This window comes from Malaya genurostris, chromosome 3, assembly GCF_030247185.1.
Source record: "Malaya genurostris strain Urasoe2022 chromosome 3, Malgen_1.1, whole genome shotgun sequence".
NCBI lineage: Eukaryota > Metazoa > Arthropoda > Insecta > Diptera > Culicidae > Malaya > Malaya genurostris.
Window position 1 is genome coordinate 135,274,441 of NC_080572.1, and position 23,597 is coordinate 135,298,037.

At 36.3% G+C, this 23,597-nt stretch overlaps 1 protein-coding gene across 4 annotated transcripts in view; it reads right to left on the minus strand.

Moving 5' to 3' along the window:
- The window catches only part of LOC131439381 (probable ubiquitin carboxyl-terminal hydrolase FAF), a 466,389-nt gene that overhangs the window by 24,990 nt on the left and 417,802 nt on the right, over positions 1-23,597 (minus strand). For all 4 annotated transcript variants that reach the window (XM_058610309.1, XM_058610308.1, XM_058610311.1 and 1 more), the window contains 2 exons: positions 6,545-6,891; positions 6,215-6,472 (listed from right to left, as the gene is read on the minus strand). In XM_058610309.1, coding sequence (XP_058466292.1) covers positions 6,215-6,472; positions 6,545-6,891 — 605 coding nt within the window. The remainder of the gene's footprint in view (positions 1-6,214; positions 6,473-6,544; positions 6,892-23,597) is intronic.

Below are 23,597 nucleotides of genomic sequence, written 5' to 3' on the forward strand. Positions count from 1 at the left end.
CAGGCTTCACTGAGCGAAGAGCCTTGATGGAGCTGAGACTTTCCAATACAATGAATGCAAAGTTTCAATGATCTCAAAGGTATACTGATTTGCAGCTAGTTCTGCGACGTAAACTGAAGCTGGATCACTGAGTGTATAGGAGGCGGTGAAATTTTCATTAAATATACCGAAGCCAGTAGACCTGTCGAGATGTGATCCGTCAGTGTAAAACATTTTATTGCAGTCTACTTATCTAAATTAGTCATTAAAAATATTTAGGATAACTTGAGGGCGTACGGGATCCGGAATTCCACAAATATCTTCTTTCATGGATGTATCGAACAACGCATTAGCATTAGAAGTATCAAAAAAATGAACACTGTGAGGATTGTATGAAGAAGAATTATTGTTATGTGACATGAAATCAAAGTACAATGTCATAAATCTGGTCTGAGAAATAAGCTCGACTAGCCGTTCAAAGTTATCGATAACCAACGGATTTGAGACACTACATCGAATCAGTTGTCGATATGAGAGATCCCAAAAACGAAAGAATTCCCGCCAGCACCTCGAGACTCCTCGTATAAGTCGATTGCATACAACCTAAGGCTATACGCAAACAACGATACTGGACTCTCTCCAGCTTGATGAAATGTATTTTCGCGGCGGAACGGAAACAGAAACATCCATACTCCATCACTGGTAATATCGTTGTTTGGTACAGCCTTATTAGATCTGTTGGGTGAGCTCCCCACCAAGTTCCGGTTGCTGTACGGAGAAAGTTGATTCTTTTTTGGCTTTTTCGTTTCAGATACCTAATGTGACATCCCCAGGTCCTTTGGAATCGAACCAGACTCCGAGATACTTGAATGTGAAAACCTGAGATATGGTTTGACCCATTAGATGAAGCTGTAGTTGTGCAGGTTCATGTTTCCTAGAAAATACTACCAGCTCAGTTTTCTCCGTGGACAATTCAATACCCAGGTGTAGAGCCCATGTAGACAACGTGTCCAAGGTAGTTTGTAATGGTCCTTGCAGATCTGTAGACTTGGCTACCACACCATCATCTGCAAGTTGCCATATCGGGCATAAGTTTTCAAGACATTCATCGATGTCATTAATATTAAAGTTGTAAAGAAGGGGACTGAAGCATGAGCGGGGAAGGCCCATGTAGCTAACTCGTGAGGTTGTCAAGTCTTGATGTGTAAAAAACATGCACTTTTCAAACAATAAGTTGTGTGAAAAGTTGTGTAAAAGTGGGGAAAGACCATGCTTGTGCAGCTTCTTCGAAAGAATTTTTATGGAAACTTAATTAAAAGTCCCTTTTATGTCTAAGAATACTAATGCCATTTGCTTCTTGTGAGCAAATGCCATTTGAATTTCTGTAGAAAGCAGCGCAAGGCAATCGTTCGTTCCTTTGCCTTTACGGAAGCCAAATTGTGTATCAGAAAGCAAGCTATTTGTTTCCATCCAAGTGTCGAGACGAAACAGAATCATTTTTTCCAACAGTTTTCGAATACAGGAAAGCATTGCAATCGGCCGATACGATTTGTGGTCGGAGGCTGGTTTGACCGGGTTTCTGAAAAGCAATAACTTTCACTTGTCTTCAGTCTTGGGGGACAAAGTTCTGTTCGACAAACTTGTTGAATAAGTTCAACAGACGCTTTTTCGCGATATCGGGAAGATTTTTAAGTAAGTTGAACTCGATTTTATCACACCCAGATGCATTGTTCTTGCATGATATGAGGGCAAGAGAGAACTCCGTCATCGAAAATGGGGTTTCGTTACCAGTATATTGGATGGGCGCGGCGCGATAGGTTTTAGTTCACGAAAAAACTACAAGTATCAGCCCCATGGGGTTGTTCGAGCCATTGATGCGGAACAAGGCCACCAAAATTCCTAATGATCGACATTTTCAATTATTCGTCACACTTTTGAATCCGTAAATGCACGAGAGTCTGCTTAGATTGATCTTTATTTGGAACCACCACCGAACACGCGAACCCAGAATATAGACTCTATTTGTCGTGATTTGTATTTGTTTTGTAGCCGACGAAATTACATCAATAGCCCAAATGTATGCAATTATATGTTTGTACATGCTTGCGATGCAGATATCGATATTTAAGCTTCTTTTCGCCAAGTTTGTGTTCAAGTTTGGTAAGCAAGTAGTAAGTAGTTATTTTTATAGCGTTTCTCTACCATTACTACCATTCTACGATTTCGGTTGAAGCGATAAACTTTTTCTCATTATCAATCGAATTCATCTTATGTAAATAAGAAAAGAATCTTATACACTCAAAATTTACCCTGGGGTAGCTGTCAATTTCTCAGGCGAAACGACATAACATGGGATTTCATCCAATCTTTCCTGGCACAAGATCAGAGCATAGCAATTAAAGCTTCAAATCGTTTTATGGCATTTTTTGTCTTGCTGTCTAGCAACAACCTACCTCTAGCAAGCTACGTGTAGGACTGAAACGTTAGCTATAATTTTGCTTATATTTATAGCTTCGCGTGCTTCCAACAGCATCGCTTTTGCATCGATTGACCAATCAGACCGATGCTTTCCCTTTGATATATCGCTTACTCCTTCAAAACCGTCGACTATGGCAGGGAAATCCGATATGCCGGAGATTTTTTGCAGGCAAAATAGGACACTGCTAGCTATTAATCAACATTTCAATGATATACAATTAAAAATACATGGCTATGAACATTCAAATCAATACGTAGAAATATTTCCAATCAAATGGTGACATAATATTAATAATTGATACAAAATTGACTGAGCTGTAATTGTTCAAAACCTGACCACATTTCTACGTGTATTTTTCTTGAGTTTATAATTTGCACCCCTATATAGAAAACAAAAATGTGTTCCACATTAAAAATCCGGGCAAACTTTCTTGGCGAAATCAAATATCCAGCGATTCGAATATTCCACGGACTCATTATTAATGGTCAGGGCTTGTATTGTGAATCCTCAAACGAACGAAGCAACAAAAAATATCTGCTGTGAACACTTTGCTTGACATAACTGAATGAGAGACCTATATTAGAGAGAAACTGGATGCGTGAGAGTATATGCTACTGAGCAGACCAATTCCCCTTGCCAAGTAAATTGTCTGTGCTCTTATTCTCAGTTAACACATGAACTAAGCAATCCATGACAATGTAATGAAATGAAGGGTTCACTCTCGTTAGTATTGTACGAGAAAGAAGACCATGCCTCACGGTGTGCTACAAGACGCGAAGCAACGTCATTTAGGCAATGTTTACGGTTTATTTTTAAAAAGTAGGTTTACAGAAATCATTTTTAACATAATGTTCGCATTCCAAGACCAAATTTGATCACATTTCAAACAGACTTTAAACATTTTATAGCAGAAATTTTGCATTTGAGCCCATTTTCAAAACGATCCATTTGTTTCTTGGCAGTTTACACTGTGTACATATCCTAGAAACACTAAAAGCAATGTTCTTTAAATTAATATTCATCGGAACTAAAAGTTATGAAACTAGTTTCCTCATAGGCATCTACAATATGAGAACCATTCATCAAATGCTAACCTCATGAAGCATAGGTCTCAGCAAGCGGGCATATTCATGAACTAATGAACGAACGAAGCAGCTCTCCTGGCTTGGGTTGCGCTGTGAATTCTACCTGACATACGAATGTGTGTGAATAGCACAGATAGTGAAACCCTTTCGTTCATATTCGTTGCTTCAATATGCAAGCCCTGTTAATGGTACCATTTCCATTGCGACTGGCTTTATTCCATAGAGTGGTCATCGATGTTTCCCTAGATAGTCCATTGACGAACAGAAGCCAGTAGCTCCGTTTCGCTTTGATCAGATTTTCCATAGTCTTTTCTAACGATGCGTATTTTTCATAGTCTTCGCGATTCCAGTCCAGTGCACTAGGGCGGGCTAGGTGTCTTGGACTGCGTGTCATTTCACATGTATTTAAAATTGTCATATTGAAGTTGTCGCACAGATCATAAATTAACGAAGAACGGTTATCATCATAATGCAGCCCAACCCCGTACCATGCGAGTTAAAGTATCCTAAAACTAATCGCGGGGTGAGAAGAAGATCCATGATGTTTGCAAGTCGTCGATGCCCTATCGAGACTCTGGGAGATAGAAGCTATACAAAGATCTTTGCCTCTAATTTTAGTGTGGCAAGCAACAACTTCAACGCCCGGGATCGAGGGGAGGTTAATTCGGTAGAATGAATAGCACTTTTTGATCCCTAAAAGTACCCGTCCATAGTAGTCTTCTCGATCCAGTCGTATAATGTTGAAATCGTGGAAGTCAAAAGTTTATATTTGAAGTAAGCCATGTTTCACACAATGAAAATACATCGCAGTTACGAGAATTCACCAAAAATTTGAAGGAATCAAGTTTTGGGATGATACTTCTGCAATTCCACTGGAATATAGTGATCATACTCTCGATTTCTGTAGGTAGTTCAGCCATCGATAGATACGATCGCTGCAAGGAGGGGCCATTGTTCTGTAAACTGTTTCAAAAATGTTCCTACTGTTGGTAATAAAGCCGTAAGAATACTTTTAAGAGGATCATTACAACTAAGTTCAAGCATATTGACTCTGAGAAAATATTTTACACGGACGGATCACGAATTGAAAAGGCAACTGAGTTTGGTATATTCAACAATAATGTTAAGGCTTTATTTTTAGGCTTCAAGAACCTGCATCTGTTTATATAGCAGAGTTAGCAGCAGTTCATTATAGTTTGAGTGTAATCGTCACATTATCTCCAAACCATTATTTTCTCTTCGCACATAATCTGAGTGCAATTGATGCCATTCGCTCAAACGCTTCTGGCAAAAATGAACCGTTTTTCTTGGGCAAAATAAAACCTGAACGACATTTCGAATAATAATTATCAAATCACAATAGTTTGGGTCCCGGCTCATTGCTCCTTTCCAGGCAATGAAAGAGCCGATATTTTAGCCAAGCGTGATGCTATTGAGCGCGTCTCGCCAAAGAACATGTGGGAGCCACGGATACGGAGCGAATAAAACGAATATATTCACATTTAATAAAATCGATAATTTTATTCGAGCGATTGTCTTACTATCTCGCGAGCGTAACGTTTCCTACTTGACTGACGTCAAGGTGTTTTATCCTCAAGGCGCTGTTATGAATGTATTCGACGCCCCCATATAGTACCCTTCAGTTACACGAGAAATCGGACCCGAAGACCCGAAGGTGTAACTTTAGTATGAGCCTCGTCATTCGCCTAGCTTCCTGAACGCTCCCTTGATGTGAATGCAGGCTTTATTCTGTCGATCGAAATTCGTTTCGATTCGGATGTCGAAGTATTTACCTTGTCGATTTATCACCTAGTACGGTCGATCGTATGGTGGTTGGAGCAGTCGCGAACAAAAACATGTTCACAAGTAGCTAGATATTTCCGAATGAATACTCTTGGCTTGGAATGGTGTAGTGCGCTTGCCCAGGAACTACTGGAATGACGACATATCCCAAGTTCTAACATCGTCTCGAATTTTTGTTTAGAGGCTTTCATTTTGTCTGGAGGAAGTGGACGACTTCTACATGATAACGGTGGCCCTTTTGTAAGGATATGATGGATTACGTCATGTTGAACTTTAGAACGCAAGGTAGTTGGTAATGTAACCTCACGGAACTCTTCCAACAAATTTCTATATTGGTGATTTCCCACCACGGTTGTTATATTGCACAGTGTAGGAGTTGCGAATCCACCGATTGAGTGCAATTTCGTGGTTCAATCGATGAGCCGGCGACGTTTCAGATCCACAACAATCTCAAAATGGGCCAGAAAATCCGCACGTATTATAGGTGTAGTTACAGTTAGAAGGAGGGGGTCGTTTGTCAGATGTGTGTACTGGTCATGACATATGAATCGATGTGTTATTACTGTCGACATGGACAAATTATCACTTTCAAAACAAGCAATAAATACTTGTTACAGGTGTATTACATAGAAATTTTTCGTTCATAATTTCTAAAAGCTTTCTTCTGAAAAAGATTACTAAATTATCATTCATACATCCAGTTGAATTTAATTTTCTATTGAGATTTCACATGTATTCTATGAAATGACTTTATTTCATCAATTGTTAGAGGCGTTTTTAAAGAGACTGTTGTAAGTAACCTTGTTGTATATTGGGTAAATGTTATCATAACTAATAGTATTTAGAAAAATCTCATGCGCTATCTTACCACATTATGAATGTTTTCATTTAAATTTGAGTCACATGCTACATCCGCGTGAATGTTTACTTTTGACAATATCTTACTAACATTAGTTAGAGTAGACGGACTAGAGTTTCGGTTTTCTTCTTGCGATGTACTTAGCAACGCCTGCTGTTTTTGGACACAAGCATGTTTCGTTGTATCGTTTATGGCTGTCGGAGTAGATATAACTACTTGAAAATTTTCATTATCTTCTGTTTCGTGTTCATTTTGATCTTCCTGATCCTGGAATTAAAAAAAAAATTAATTTATATATTTATATATATTTACGTGAGTAATCCAAAATGATAATTGTACTTCTTCGGGACAAATTTCAAATGCCATTTGAAGTACGTTTCTGGCAGATTGAGATCGCTCTAAAACAAAACTGTTTGTGCTGTCGTTGCTTTGCGCAGGTGGTGACCATGAATTATAATTATATTGTCCTCCAGATCCCCTGTGTCGATCTAATTCATCTTGTAACCACTCCACAGCATGTGCCCATTGTCGTCCAAGCTGTAGTGTATTATGAAGCATGTTCAAAGCGACTCGACTGCGATTAAAGAGTTGAACCATACATTTTATGCATTGGTATGCTCGTTTTTGGTAATTCATTTTGTTTCTTTGAATTATATCCAGAAGGCCTTCTCTGTCATCCGAAATGCCTATAAATTGGAAACATGAGTATGATTTTGAGAAATGCACAAGACGACAAAAACAGGCAAGAACATATATATATATATATATATATATATATATATATATATATATATATATATATATATATATATATATATATATATATATATATATATATATATATATATATATATATATATATATATATATATATATATATATATATATATATATATATATATATGTATATATATATATATATATATATATATATATATATATATATATATATATATATATATATATATATATATATATATATATATATATATATATATATATATATATATATATATATATATATATATATATATATATATATATATATATATATACATATATATATATATATATATATATATATATATATATATATATATATATATATATATATATATATATATATATATATATATATATATATATATATACATATATACAAAGAAGTTGAAAAAATTTCGTGTGGCGATATTTATAATGGATGAAAATTTAGAACAACGGCTCGCCTTCGAAGCGCCGAAGCATGCGGTTTCGACGTCATATTCATAGATCCACACCTCATCACCAGTTATTATGCATTCGATGAATGTGGGGTCACTATCTGCGTTGGAAATCATCTCTTTGGCCACATCAACACGACGCTGTTTTTGAATGAAATTCAGCTTTTTTGGCACCAGCCGAGAAGCGACGCGTTTCAAATCCAAAATATCTGTTAAAATGTGTTCGGCTGATCCATAAGAGATGCCCAACAACACAGCAATCTCTCTAACCGGTACAGAACGATTTTGCAACACAATTTGCTTTGCCGATTCAATGTTTTTTTCAATAACAGATGTTGGGCGGCCAGGGATCTCATCATGATCCAAGCTGCGTTTATACCACTCGTATGCCTGTGTTTTTCCTAGACACAATTCACCAAAGGCCTTTTCTAACATTTTCAACGTTTCGGAACACTTAAATCCATTTGCAACACAAAATTTGATGTTCGCACGTTGTTCTAAATTTTGTTTCCTAAAAATGAATATACGTGGAATTCAAAGATCTATTTCCCAATTGAGAAATCAAGTCGGGCAAATCACAGATATGTTACAAGAAATGAGACAGCCAGAGGCAGCCAAGATGAATCTTGGGTCAGTAAACCAAAAACGCATTCGAAAAGAAATGAAGTCAGGAACCACAAGTCATGTAATGACTAGAATTTGGTTTAATGCATATGAGATTAAATTAAGGTCTATAGCCATATATTAGAAAAAAGTTTTTAATCGATACGGGGGCTAGTTCCAACTTAATCATTAGAAAATATGCGGAGGAAATAGGCTCTGGTAAGATGAACGTACAAGAGCAAATACGGTACACGGGGGTGGTAAACATCCCGCGGATAAGTCTAGGTACAATCGAGGCAGAATTTTTAATGCAAGACGTAAATCTAAAAGTAAAATTCGACGTAGTCGAAGAATTGGGGTTCGATGGAATTCTTGGGATGGAATTCTTAAATAGTAACGTCACAAGTCTAGATAACAAAAATGGAATAATATACATGCAAGAAAAACCTATCGAGTTCAGCACGAAAGTGAGACTTTGTCCAAGAGGATCATTATATTTGGTACAGGGTAAAGAACCCATGCGGGAGAGGATACACAGAGGAACGCCAATGGGCGCTAACAAACAAACAAAGATACTGCTAGACAAGCTAAATATGGGAAAAACATTATACAAAAAACAAAAGGAGCTGCCCTAGCACAGCTAAATCAGACAACAATTGGGAAATAAAGAAATCGCCAAGTAGAGATAGCACAACCAAGAAACATATTGAAAACTGCAGAAGAGAATGACAAAAAGGAAGTAATTATCGTAAATTCTGAAGTCTTGGAGGGCAGTTTATCAAAGCATAATAAATATGAAATGAAGAAAAAAATGAATAAAAATAATAACATTAATACACCGTATCAGAACGACTATGATATATACAAAAACGACGATCGCTCAGATAGTATGCTTCCCTGTTGTGGGACTAATATTACCAATGAGAAAGAAAAAGATTTTATATACAGAGAGTGTGACGAGGAAGACAAATGTTTCCTTGAATTAGACACAAATCAAGACGTAATTCTTACGGAAAATAAAAGATACGGTCGAATAAATGGTCGGGAACGAACGAATAACGTATTAGAATCACTAAATATAAACCATAGATATAGAGAAAATTCTGGCATCATGTAGCGATGTATTCTATCTGAAGAGGGACAAATTAACTATCACCGATGCGGCAGTGCACGAAATTGAGACCACTTCAAATGTGCCGATCAATAAACGACAATACAAATTTCCAGAAGCTACGAAGGAGCATATTAATGAAGAAATTGAAGAAATGCGTAAACAAGCTATCATAAGGTCTAGCAAAGTCCGTGGAATACACCAGTCCTATGTGTTCCCAAGAAGGACGATGAATTTGGTAACAAGAAATACAGAATCGTGGTGGACTTCCGGGCTTTAAATTTAGTTACAAAGCCATTTGTATACCCAATTCCACTAATTGACGAGATTCTAGATAATCTTGGAAACAGTAAATATTTTTCTACCTTGGATTTAAAATCAGGATTTTACCAAGTAACAATTTACTCAGAAGGCCACTTTGAATTCACAAGAATGCCTATGAGCTTGTGTAACAGCCCGTCGACATTCCAAAGATTAATGAACACGGTACTGTATGAGATAGAAGGGGTCAAAGCAATCGTCTATCTGGATGATATAATTGTTTTCGGTGTTACCATAGAGGAACACAATGAAAACTTACGCAAAGTTTTAGAGGCTCTCCGCCAGCATAACCTAAAGGTCGAGCCAGGCAAAAGCCAAATTTTGAAAAAAGGCGGGTGGGTAATGTCAGAGACATAACTGGATGTCGTGAATACGAAAACAACTGACATGTTCCTTAACACTTACAAATATCAATTGCATGAATTATGCAAGCATTCCCCTTTTTCACATTTTTCGCAAAAACAAAGAAGGCTTCACTTGATCTCGATTACTGTAAATTTCACACAGCGAAAAGTGCACAAATATAATCAAACTGTTCTTGATTTGCACTAAACTGATGATAATTACCTTCGATTTGCGAACAACAAATCCTAATAGTTTTTTAGAAAACTTTTAGAGCCATTAGAACGACTGATTTTGTGTAATGCTCTCCACCGTTGTTTTTTCGCCAATGCTAGTGACTGGTATCTGTGACGTAATCACTCTTGTCGAAAACGAAACTAGCTGTGCAGACGACACAAAACACATCTGCTCGCAGTGGCGATAGAATCCAAACTGATTCAATTTTTGTTAAGAGATTTCTTTTTATGTGATTTCGTTTGTAGCTTTTTCACTCATGGGCGGTCCTAACGGCTATAAAAAAAGCAGAATACAGAATTTTAATGTCGATTATTTAATATCGGATTTGCATTACATTGAAAGAAACTATCAGGGTGCTGTACGGGATTCATTCCTGCCTTTCAGAAGGACCAAATTGTGGAACTCACTACGATATTAAACACTGTTCGGAACATTTTCCTCGAACGATTTGTTGTACAGCAGCAGATATTTTGTTCTCTTCCTCAGAACGCGTTCTGATTGGCTGGTGTTGACATGGGTCAAATGAGACAGGTTTTTCAATAGTGTACTATTGAAAAACTTCAATGCTTTTGCTATACACTTTTAAGTTGAAAAATTTCGATTCTATTGGTAGTTAGATTATATAAATCCTTTCACAGATCATCGAGCTATGAGCTTTAAAAATAACAGAAAGGCAAACGCGCCTTATGAATTATCCTCTTTGATACTCGTTTCTACCAAACATTTCAGAAAAGTTCAATTTTGAATTATTTGAGATTATGTCACAAAACTGAAAATTTCATCATAAAATTGTGATCATATTTCCGATTTTGATCATGTTGATTCGTTAGATACAACAATAGATATTCACTCAGTTCGTGCTCGCCTCTCAGCCAACGCAGTCGAAAATCGTTTGCGGTCGAAGCAAAAGAAACAAAGACAATACAGTGCAGTGAACAATAGAGTGTACGGAATGGTCAAATACGATTTAACAAAGCCTGAAACTTGGCCAACAAGGCCAAATTCAATTTGTATAGATTTCAAGCGTTGCAAAGTTAGACCAGCAGCAAATGAAATTGAAATCTTACTTAAAGAACGAATGCATCTAGACGCTAATAATGTAACTGAGATTCAATTCAACAAGGCGTCTAACTGTGTGTACATTATGTTTAAACGTGAAAGCGATGCAATTGCATTCGCTTCGGTTAACAACGAGGTGCACAGCGTTGAGTGTGACAACATTAAATACAAAATTCCTGTGCACATGGTGGACAATGCCATACAAGTACGCGTGCATGACCTTCCCCCGCAGTGCACCGAAGAGTATGTTCGGGAAGGTATGTCGCAGTACGGTGAAGTTCTTTCCATCGAAAGGGAAGTATGGCGGAATTTTTTTCCGGGTATCCGGAATGGCGTGCGAGTGGTACGTATGCAACTACGTAAAGCAATTCCATCTTACATCATTTTTAATCAAGACGGGAAACATCCGTGTAAATCGCTGATTACGTATGAAAATCAACTGGTTACATGTCAGTTTTGTGAACAACCTGCACACTACGGCAAACCTTGCACTGAAACTACGAAAACAAACAAAACAAACAAAAACAAGGACAACCGCTCAACAACGGAAACTAGTGAGTGCAGTGCTCCTGTTTCAAAATCACCTTCACCATCTAACCAAACAGCAACTGCAACCAATGTACAACAAGGCGCTTCTACAGTAACTAGCAACGAGATCAAGACTGCGAATAACAAGGAAAACGAAAAGAAGACGGAAATCAACAATGCCACCGATGCGTCAATGGACGACGAGACGAGCCACGAACAAAGTGCCCCTCAATCCTCGCAGGAGGGAAATGGAAGCTCCTCTCCCCCTAGAAAAAGGGTGACAACGAGATCGAATACAAAGAATTTTTTATTTAAAAAATCGGCTCAATCGGCCACGTAAAGCTTGTACGCAAATAGGCCTGAATAAAGATGTCTTTTAAATAAAAAAAAATAGATATTCACGATCAAAAACTTATCACTCTCTCAGAGGGTAAATTTTGAAAAGGACCCCATAGTAAAGTAAGTCGTATTCACGACAAAATGAAATAAAGTATTTAGGACATGTAATTGACAAAGGAATTCGTACTATGTAGGACAATATAAAAACAATAAAAGAGATGGTGGCACCAAAAACAGTCAAAGGTGTTCGGTCATTCTTAGGAACAGTAAATTTCTACGGAAAATTCATACCTCACATAGCAGAGAAACGTAAACCATTGAACGATCTCTTGCGAAAGAATGTTATGTTTACTAGGACAGAAGAGTGTTAAAAATCTTTTGAGAAATTGCGAATTTTTTCAACTTTTGACACACTATTGGTTAGACCGAACTATAAAGATACGTTCGTGATCACGACAGATGCAAGCAAGTACGCTATTGAAGCAGTACTCCCGAAAAAAAATAGATAGATTGGCCCATTTTATATGTAAGCAGAGGTTTTGTAGGTGCTGAAAGAAAGTACCATACGATTGAAAAAAAACATGTTAGCCATTGTATGAGCCGTTTCAAACATTTTATTTATAATCAGAAATTTATTGTATACACGGATCATAGACCGTTGATTTCAATATGGCATTTCAAAGAAACTTCGTCTATGCTAACGCGTCTATGTCTGAAATTACAAGAGTTGGAAATGGACTTTCGCTATAAACAAGGCAAAGACAATGTTGTGGCAATCTTTTTATCTAGACTGCCGAGCAGCCGAGTCCTCACACCCTGACTATTTCAATAGTCACTAGACAACAAAAGCGTCAACAGTAGGTAGCAGAAAAAACGAACTTGCAAAGCGGAAGAACGCAGAAGGTAAAATAGCCGTCGCCAGACAGCTCACAGATGAGTCTGGACGATTTACGCTATTTAAAAACAAACAGAAGTCAGAGTGGAATCCGCACATGGACGGATTAGAAAACATAGACTTTGGATGGGACGAAAAGGATGATTTGGGAGCACTCTCGTATTTCGAAGAATATGAAATAAGCATGAATAATAATGACATCAAATTTGATCGACTGAAATTTTCAAAACATAAAGCGAATTTGACGGTACTTTCATAGTAGTAAACAGTAGATCAGTGTATGAAGAGTTAGCCGAACTGGTGGACCTACCACACGGTTTGAAGGACTATCTGAATGGAAGAGTAATTGCAATTCCAGGACGCGAAATATGGGGATTGGTTTTAAACGGCTCGAGTAAATCAATAACCTACACAAGAATTCTAATAGACGGGTTAGTGGACGCATTCACCAACTGCCCTACATATAGACATGAAAAATGCAAAGAACATTCAAATTATTTCTTTTCGAAACATGCAGAAAATTCCTGAGGCAAATGTACTGAAGTTCATCGCAGAGAAATTTGATAAAATTTCCACGCTATACGCACCGGAAAAAGACAGGATGTTGGTGCCATAGAAGGAGCGCGAAATTATATTGAAAGAATTCTACGATGCTCCTCTAGGTGGACATGTTGAAAGCAAACGAATGTTGAAGAGAATGAGTCCGCTATTACATTGGATTAATATGCGAAAAGATATTGAAAATTATGTTAAACAATGTAACTCGTGTCAAAAAAATAATATCGGTCTATCAAACAAAGTTCCAATGAAAATAACTACGACATCGTCCGAACCATTCGAGAAATTGTATATGGACATAGTATAGTATTACCTGAGTCAGAATGGGGTAACAGATACGGACTTGTTATGCAAGACGATCTGACGAGATATTTAATTGTAGCACCGATGGAAAATCAAGAGAGTGGTGTCCCATATTTACATATATAACAAAAAATAACAGTAAACATCATACAACGTTACGATATAAGATTTGAACGAAAACTTAAAACCCAAGTGTAAGGAAAACACTGGATAAGACAAAAACATAGAAAATATACCAAGAAGGGAAAAATATCAGCGAATTATGTAAGATGAAAGTCGAAATTAATCAATTCTAACACGAAAAAAAAATAAATGCGAGCAGAAAGATATTACAACTGTTAAGAGGGCAATACACATACGTTTTACTACACACTTAAAAAAATCCCTGTGATTTTACATCTTATTAGATGCACATAAATGAAGCGTCGCAAATTCACGTGGAAGAACTTTTAATATTGTGTCTAAAACTCCATGACATGAAATTCGTTGAAATAAAAAAAGAATACTGATTAGCAACCACCGCGACTTGAACCGAGAATCATTGGATCGCATGTACGTCTGTCAATCGACTGAGCCACAGAAGCATGCATCTGCTTAGTTGGTAAAAGGTGCATTTAAATTCATACAGTCGCACCTGCTAGCAGAATGCAAGTTACAGTCGAAACCAGTAAAATTCAAGCTAATCTAACATTAAGTCAATACAAATGAAATTTGTAGGAAAAAAACGAGTTTCGTGTTTTGATAAAACATTGTTTTTAATGGGTAAAAACACCGTGCAAGCGAAACAATGGATTGAAAAATGTTATCTGGACTCTTGTCCATCAAAAGCTCCAATTTGTCGGTGGTTCGCCGAGTTTAAACGTGGTCGTACCGACACAAATGACGTGGAACGCTCGGGTAGACCTGTGGAAGCCGTTACACCGGAAAATGTGAGTGAAGTGACAAAAATTATAATGAAAGATCGTAAAGTGAAGCTCCGTGAGATTGCTGAGATGACACAGATATCATATGGAAGTGTATTTACTATCCTTCATGAAAAATTGAGCATGAAAAAGGTTTTTTCCAAGTGGGTGCCGCGATTGCTTTCGATGGAACAAAAACAGCAACGACTCGATGATTCAGAAAGCAGTTTATCGAAAAAAAAAACAGTTCGTGCTCGCATCGCAAACGACACAGTCGAAGATTTCTTACGGTCGCGACGACAGAAACAAAGACAATATAGTGCAATGAACAATAGAGTGTACGAAATGGGCAAATACGATTTAACAAAGCCTGAAACTTGGCTTACAAGGCCAAATTCAATTTGTATTGATTTCAAGCGCTGCAAAGTTAGATCAGCAGCAACCGAAATTGAAATCTTGCTTAAGGAACGAATGCATATAAACGTTAATGATGTAAGTGAGATTCAATTCAACAAGGCGTCTAACTGTGTGTACATTATGTTCAAACGTGAAAAAGATGCAATTGCATTTGCTTCGGTTAATAACGGGGTGCACAGTATTGATCATGACAATGTTAAATATAAAATCCCTGTGTAAATGGTGGACAATGCCATAGAAGTACGCGTGCATGACCTTCCCCCGCAGACCAGCGATGGGTATGTTCGGGAAAGTATGTCGCAGTACGGTGAAGTTCTTTCCATCGAAAAAGAAGTATGGCGGAATTTTTCCCGGGTATCCGGAATGGCGTGCGAGTGGTACGTATGCAACTACGTAGAGCAATTTCATCTTACATCATTTGTGGTCAAGACATCCGTGTAAAACGTTGATTACGTATGAAAATCAATTGGTTACATATCAGTTTTGTGAACAACCTGCACACTACGGCAAACCTTGCACTGAAACTGCGAAAACAAACAAAACAAACAAAAACAAGGACAACCGCTCAACAACGGAAACTAGTGAATGCAGTGCTCCTGTTTCAAAAACACCTTCATCATCTAACCAACTATCAACTGCAATCAATATACAAAGCGCATCTACAACAACTGCAAATGAACCCAAGACTGCGATCAACAATGAAAACAAGGAAACGGAAACCACTCACAGCTCCAACGATGTAGCAATGGATGATATGAACAACGGACAAAATGACCTCCATTCTTCGCTAGAAGGAAATGGAAGCTCCTCTCCCCCTAGAAGAAGGGTGACAACGAAATCCAACAATAAAAAATTATATTATGTAACAAAAACATGGGTAAATCGGCCACGTAAAGCTATACGCAAATTGGCCTGAATAAAAATTGTTATAAATAAAAAATAATAAAAAAACGTTGGAACCATTGTATCACCCTAAAAGGTGATTATGTTGATGAATATAAAAAATATTTTGCAAAAAAAATGTTGTTTCCATTGTTAGTCTCGGGACTTATTGATCCATGTGTTAGATGAGTTAGGCAATCAAGAAAAAAAAAGATTAATTCAAATTATCAACATGGGAATCATGTCATACACAGCAATACCGTGCTGGTCAGATAAAAATTTTAAATTGAATAGGAAGATTATATATGTGAGAAAAATGTGTTGTCGGGAGGAAGCTATAATGCTACATATTAAAATGAACTGGGGAAAAGTTCAAATGCGTTTAGAAAAAAAGAAGAGTACATTACACAAGGGAGGTAAACATAATTGCATAGAATACGGAGATAATGTTATAAATAAGGAAAATTTCTATGGTGAAATAAGATGGTTTATCATTAAATAACATAAAACTAACACTAAAAAGACACTAAAAGAATACTTCGAAAAAAAAATAAACAAAATACGGTTGAGATATAACACTAATTACGAAGAACGGATGGATAAGAAAAGGATAAGACACAAGCGAACATGCCGCAACTCCAATAACAATTTTCTTTCCACAGACAAAGACGGGTAGAAAAGGTGCGAGTTATCTCAACAAAAAAAAATTAAACATGAAAACTTCTCTGTTAACGGAAATTCAGTCGAGATAACACGTATACGAATAAATATATCGACAGATACATTTAAATGCATTAAAGGTAAAAACATAGATTCAACTAATATATAGAACAAGTATGATAACGAAAACAAACAAAAAATACGATGCACAAAGATATGACAATGGTATAAGAATATGATGCACAATGCGATTATGAAAAATATACGTATATAAAAATAATGATAATCATAGAATAGACAATAGATTACGTAATACGTATATAAAAATAATAATAATAACTATCATAGAATAGAAAATTGATTACATTAGAGGCACAGAATCATACAAAATGACTAGAAGTTTTTTTGGAGTCCAAAACTGTGTGTGTGCCTGAAAATAGTCGTAGCAGAAGGAAGGATGTCGGTAGCTTAGCCAAGCTACCACGGAGAACAACAGGGTGTGGTCGGATGCGGTGGCAAGTTGAAGACAAAGGGAACCGGCGAACCACCAAATGCAGAAGGAAGAACAGTAGAGTTGAAAAAAATCGAGGCTAAAAATTTACGAAAGCTTAATATGGAAGCCGTGATAACAAATTGATGTAATGGCAATGCTACAAATTGCTACATCAACACTGATAACAAAACAAGAAGGAAATAAACTCAGTCAACACAGTTAAAGATGACTTGCGTGGGTATGCCACAACTAAAAACACTACGAAAAAAAAACAACCACGAAATCAAATGAAATACATAAAAAGCTGTTAGGAGCCTAAACACATTGTACGAAAGGAAGAAGTTTCATCACCTCTTTCGGAACGATGATGCCCAAAACTCAAATGAGAACGATTAATTCTAAACTATACTCAAGGAAGCGAGCGACTAATCAACGAGAAGCCTTGATGAGAAGCAACAATACAGAATTAACCAACACAGAATAACGAGCCTTTAGGAATGAAAACGACACGGTACCCAGAGTCCGAGACTAGCAACCGTTCGATCACCCCACAAATAAAGCAACGATAGAAGCATACCATGGATCAGAGGAGAACACACACACAAGGACCACCGTAAGGTTAGAAAGTTTAGTTCACGTATAGCAAAAACGAAAACAAGAAAAACAGATCCCATGAGTAAATAAGTTGGACAGCAGTAATTAGAAACACAGAAATTTGTGAACCAGCTACAAACCTCAATGTTATAAGCCGACGCATTCGACTTGGTGTTCACCCTTCAGGTAACATCAAGCTCAGTAAATAAGGGGGCATGCAGCGCCCTTAGCAAATTTTCCTTTGAATTTACTATTACTATAGAAAAAGTAGGAAGTTGTGAAGGAAACTCATCAAGCAAACCCTCATATCACCGTAACCGCAACCTTGATGTAAAAACTTTGTTATAGAAGCATGCGCATTTTCGAGCATTAGTCATCGCAACGATGTTGAAGAAACTTTGTTATAAAACCATAGACAGTTCCGGGCATTAGTCAGCGCAGCAATGTTGTAGAAACAAAATTATTTTTTTCACGGACACTAGTCACTGCCACTGGTATAGTAACAGTGGTCTCGGCTTTCGGTAGAACTTCGGGAGAAAGTCGGATGAACTTTCTACTTAAAATCGCAAGCTCAGTTTGTACTAAAATCTTCGGGCTTCACCCGAAAGAAAATGCTTAGAATTTAAAAACCCATAGTTGGAAAGAGTAACAACACAGTCAGTGTCAGAGAGTTCGCGGAAAATATCCGTAAGTCTCGGGCGTCGACCCGTAAACGAGTCAGTCAGTTTTGAATTTTGTATTTATTTATTTATTTATTTCGTCAATCAAATGTAGACTACATATAAATTGTTTACAATGTTCACTTACATACTACGCATTATTTCTACGACAAAGCTGAGATTTTATTTGATTTTTTTTCATAGTAAGGTCAAGATGATCGCAGTATTGATTGTAATGGCGCATTATTCGATTGACTGGACTGTATTTTGCATAATTTGTTAAGTATGATTCAAGCCACTCCAGCAGGCTATGTTCTATGTCATATTTTTGTAGTTTGTATAGAAGTAATGGTGTGTCAGTACGGTCGAAAGCTTTACTAAAGTCTGTGTAAAGAGTTTCTACGTGGTTGACAGCGTCCATTGCGTTCAGAGTGAATGTCACAAATTCAAGGAGATTTGTTGTAGTTGAGCGGCCTTTGAAAAAGCCATGCGTTTTGTTAGTTATTACGTTCTTCAGTTTGAGGCGTCTAAGTTTTTCAGTGCTGTCGAAATGTCATGTTCTGATAGATAGTTTACAGAGATAGAGTTGGAAATTGCAGGTATGAAAGAAAAGTATTCACGGTCACGGTCAGTTTCTGAATACGATGTATATACTTCCTGAAAAAGGTCGTCAAATGGTGAGATAACTAAGTCCTCACAAGTTCCTATCTCATGCCTCCCCGTGTGTCTATGATGACATTTGGTCAATAGAACGGCGTCGACTGGGTGCTATCGCCTTCTGCGTTAGTAGCAGAATGAGAGGGTGCGAATTGACTCATAAGTTAAGGCCCATCCTAAAGTGCAATGTTTATCTTAGTATATTACAACATATGATTCTGTTGTTTATTACATCATGTATTATTATTATTATTATTATTATTATTATTATTATTACTATTATTATTACTATTATTATTACTATTATTATAACCATTATTATTACCATTATCATTACTATTATTATTACTATCATTATTACCATTATTATTACTATTATTATTACTATGATTATTACTATTATTATTACTATTATTATTACTATTATTATTACTATTAATATTACTATTATTATTACTATTATTATTATTATTATTATTATTATTATTATTATTATTATTATTATTATTATCAATGACGTCACTAAACAATGTGTACGAAATAGAACAAAGCACGCCTTGTTCGTTTTGTGTTTTCTTTGTCTTTCGGTGTTGTACATATTGTCAGTGATATTTGATAACTTTGACACTCATCGACACAGATTTGATAACTTTGACACTCATCGCCCTGTAACTGCGAAACCGAAAGTCGGATCCGGATGAAATTCATTTATTTATTTATTTATTTATTTATTTTGATTATATTTATTTGATTGATTACATTTTAACACGTGTGATATTTTCTAAAATAAACAATAATGTGCATTATGTTCTAGGTCGTATTGAATTAAAATATTGTTTGAGCTGGGCTGTCGTCATTGTAAAGTCAATTGCTCCGCAATGCTTATTATAAGTTAACATCATTTGATTTAATGGGCCAAATTTAGCATAGTTGGTACGATAATTACTTATATTGAATATAGCTCGGTTTCGTAATTGTCGGGTATATAAAATTATGTTTAGACAGAAGTCCAGATGAATCAACCCGATGTGTAACCATGTTATGTATGAATAAGACCATTAATTGTTCTCGACGCTCTTCTAGTGTGTGGATGTCAATGAGCATGCAACGAGCTTTGTATGATGGTAGAGGAAATCTTGCCCAACCAAACTTATGGAGTGCAAATAATAGAAATTGTTTTGTACTGATTCTATACGTTTGATTGAGAATGGGAACCAAAAAATGCTACAATATTCAGGTATAGACCTTGTGTAGGCAATATATAATGTTTTAATTGTGTAAGGATCGCAAAAATTATAGCTGAAGCGTTTTATAAATGCAAGCATGTTATTAGCTCTGCCTATTATCGTATTATAGTGATCGATGAAAGTCAACTTTTTATCTAAAATTACTTCTAGATCTCTAATTCTGATACATCTTTCTACTGTTTGATCGCCTAGTTTATTTGTGATATCTGGTGTGTTTTGTTTCCTACTGAAAGATATTACTTTACATTTATTGACGTTTAGTTTTAAAAAGGCTTTTGTTACACCAGACATGGAACGTTTGCACTTCATCTAGAAATACCACCTTGTCTACATCACATGTTATTTTTAGGAAGAGCTTCATGTCATCGGCATAAATCAACACTTTTGTGTGTTTTAAAATAAGAGATATATCGTTTACAAAAAAATGGATAAGAGAGGGCCTAGATGAGAACCTTGTGGAACTCCTGAGGTTACTAGGACATGGTTGGATATCCTCCCTTTAAATCGAACCATTTGCTGACGATCAGTCAGATACGACTCAAGCCATTCAGGACCAGTTCCTATTTTTTGTAGTTTGAATAATAACATAGGTATATCAATGCGATCAAATGCTTTGCTGAAGTCAGTATAGAGAGCTTCTATGTAATTACCCTTATCCATAGCAGCCAGTAAATTTGTATTAGTCGAGCGACCCTTAAAAAATCCATGCTGCATATTAGTGATTCTATTTTTAACTTGATAAAACATTTTTTCATTGATTATCGCTTAAAAAAGTTTAGGAATGCAGGAGATAATTGCAATTCCTCGATAATTACACACATCTGATTTTTTTCCACTTTTGTAAATCGGTACCAAATAAGAGTCCTTCCATATTTTAGGAAAAATACCAGTCATGAGTGATTTATTGAAAAGCCAAAACAAGGGTGTGGCTAGTTCTAATGATAGTTTTTTCATGAATATGGGAGGAATTCCATCAGGTCCTTTAGAAAAAGACGGGTGGGTAATGTCAGAGACATAACTGGATGTCGTGAATACGAAAACAACTGACATGTTCCTTAACACTTCCGAATATCAATTGTATGAATTATGCACGCATTCCCCTTTTTCACATTTTTCGCAAAAACAAAGAAAGCTTCACTTTATCTCGATTACTGTGAATTTCACACAGCGAAAAGTGCACAAATCTAAGCAAACTATTCTTGATTTGCAGTAAACTGAGGATATTTCCCTACGATTTGCAAACAACAAATCCTAATAGTTCTTTAGAAAACTTTTAGAGTCATTAGAACGGCTGATCTTGTGCAATGCTCTCCACCGTTGATTTTTACCCAATGCTAATGGCTGGCAGCTGTGACGTAATCGCTCTTGTCGAAAGCGAAACTAGCTGTGCAGACGACAAAAAGACGACGATAGAATCCAAACTGATTGAATTTTTGTTAAGAGATTTCCTTTTATGTGATTTCGTGTGTAGCTTTTTCACTAATGGGCGGTCCTAACGGCTATAAAAATAGCCGCATACAGAATTTTATTGTCTATTATTTCATTTCGGATTTGCATAATTTATTGAAAGAAACTATCAATATGCTGTAGGGATTCGTTTCCAGCATTCAGAAGAGTTAAATTGCGTAATTCTCTACGACATTAAACTCTAGAACATTTTTTGCAAAAAAAGGCTTCACTTGATCTCGATTACTGTGAATTTCACACAGCGAAAAGTGCACAAATCTAAGCAAACTATTCTTGATTTGCAGTAAACTGAGGATATTTCCCTACGATTTGCGAACAACAAATCCTAATAGTTCTTTAGAAAATTTTTAGAGCCATTAGAACGGCTGATATTGTGCAATGCTCTCCACCGTTGTTTTTTTCCCAATGCTAATGACTGGCAGCTGTGACGTAATCGCTCTAGTCGAAAGCGTGCAGACGACACAAAACACATCTGCTCGCAGTGGAGATTGAATCCAAACTGATTGAATTTTTGTTAAGAGATTTCCTTTTATGTGATTTCGTTTGTAGCTTTTTCACTAATGGGCGGTCCTAACGGCTATAAAAATAGCCGCATACAGAATTTGATTGTCGATTATTTCATTTCGGATTTGCATAATTTATTGGAAGAAACTATCAATATGCTGTAGGGATTCGTTTCTAGCATTCACAAGGACCAAATTGAGGAACTCTTTGTGATATTCACCACTTTTCGGAACATTTTTCCCGGACGATTTGTTGTACAGCAGCAGATATTTTGTTCTCTTCCTTAGAACGCGTTCTGATTGGCTGGTGTTGGCATGGAGCAAATTAGACAGGTTTTTCAATAGTGTACTATTGAAATAATTCACTGCTTTTGCTATACACGTTTAAATTGAAAAATTTCGATTCTATTGGTCCCGAGTTAGATTATATAAATCCTTTCACAGATCACTGAGCTATGAGCTTTAAAAATACGAGAAAGGCAAACGCGCCTTATGAATTATCCTCTTTGATACTCGTTTATACCAAACATTTAAGAAAAGTTTAATTTTGAATTATTTGAGACTATGTCACAAAACTGAAAATTTTATCATAAAATTGTGATCATATTTCCGATGGCATGTCGCAAGAATTATGTTGATTCATTAGATACAACAATAGATATTCACGATCAAAAACTTATCACTCTCTCAGAGGGTAAATTTTGAAAAGGCACCCCATAATAAAGTAAGTCGTATTCACGACAAAATCTAATTTATTGAGCGCTTGCATAATATCTTGGACACTAATGTGATGAATATTAATGTCACAAGCATGTTCAGGGAAGAAATTAAAATATTCATGGTCTCGATCCTCTTCGGAAAACGTAGTATAGGTTTCTTGGAAGTAATTTGCAAATAGTGTTCAAATATCTTCCGAGTTGTCAGCAGTCTTACCCTTGAAAAACATTTTTGAGGGAAAATTATTAGATTTCAGTTTTTGTTTTACGTAATTGAAAAAATTCTTCGGGTAAGATTTGATTTCACTCTCCGTTTTTGAATAGTACTCCTCGGAAGCGATTTCAATTGCCAGATTCAATTGATCACAAGTTTGTAAGTAGGTTCCTAAGTTGACGCTACTACTGTCTTTTTTATATTTTTTATGGGCCTTCTGTTTTCGATTTTTTAGATTTTTAATGTTATCATTATACCATATTGGATATTTATAGTTAAGTCGTCGTCTGATTCTCTTAAAAGGTTCCCTGATCATTAATAGTATCAAATAAAATCTTATAAAACATTTCCACAGAAGTTTCAACATTAGGCTCCTTGAAAATGGTTTGCAAATCAATGTAACTTAATTTTAACTTTATGATGTCATAATTTGCCAAGTCATACTGAAAGACCTCGTCATACTCA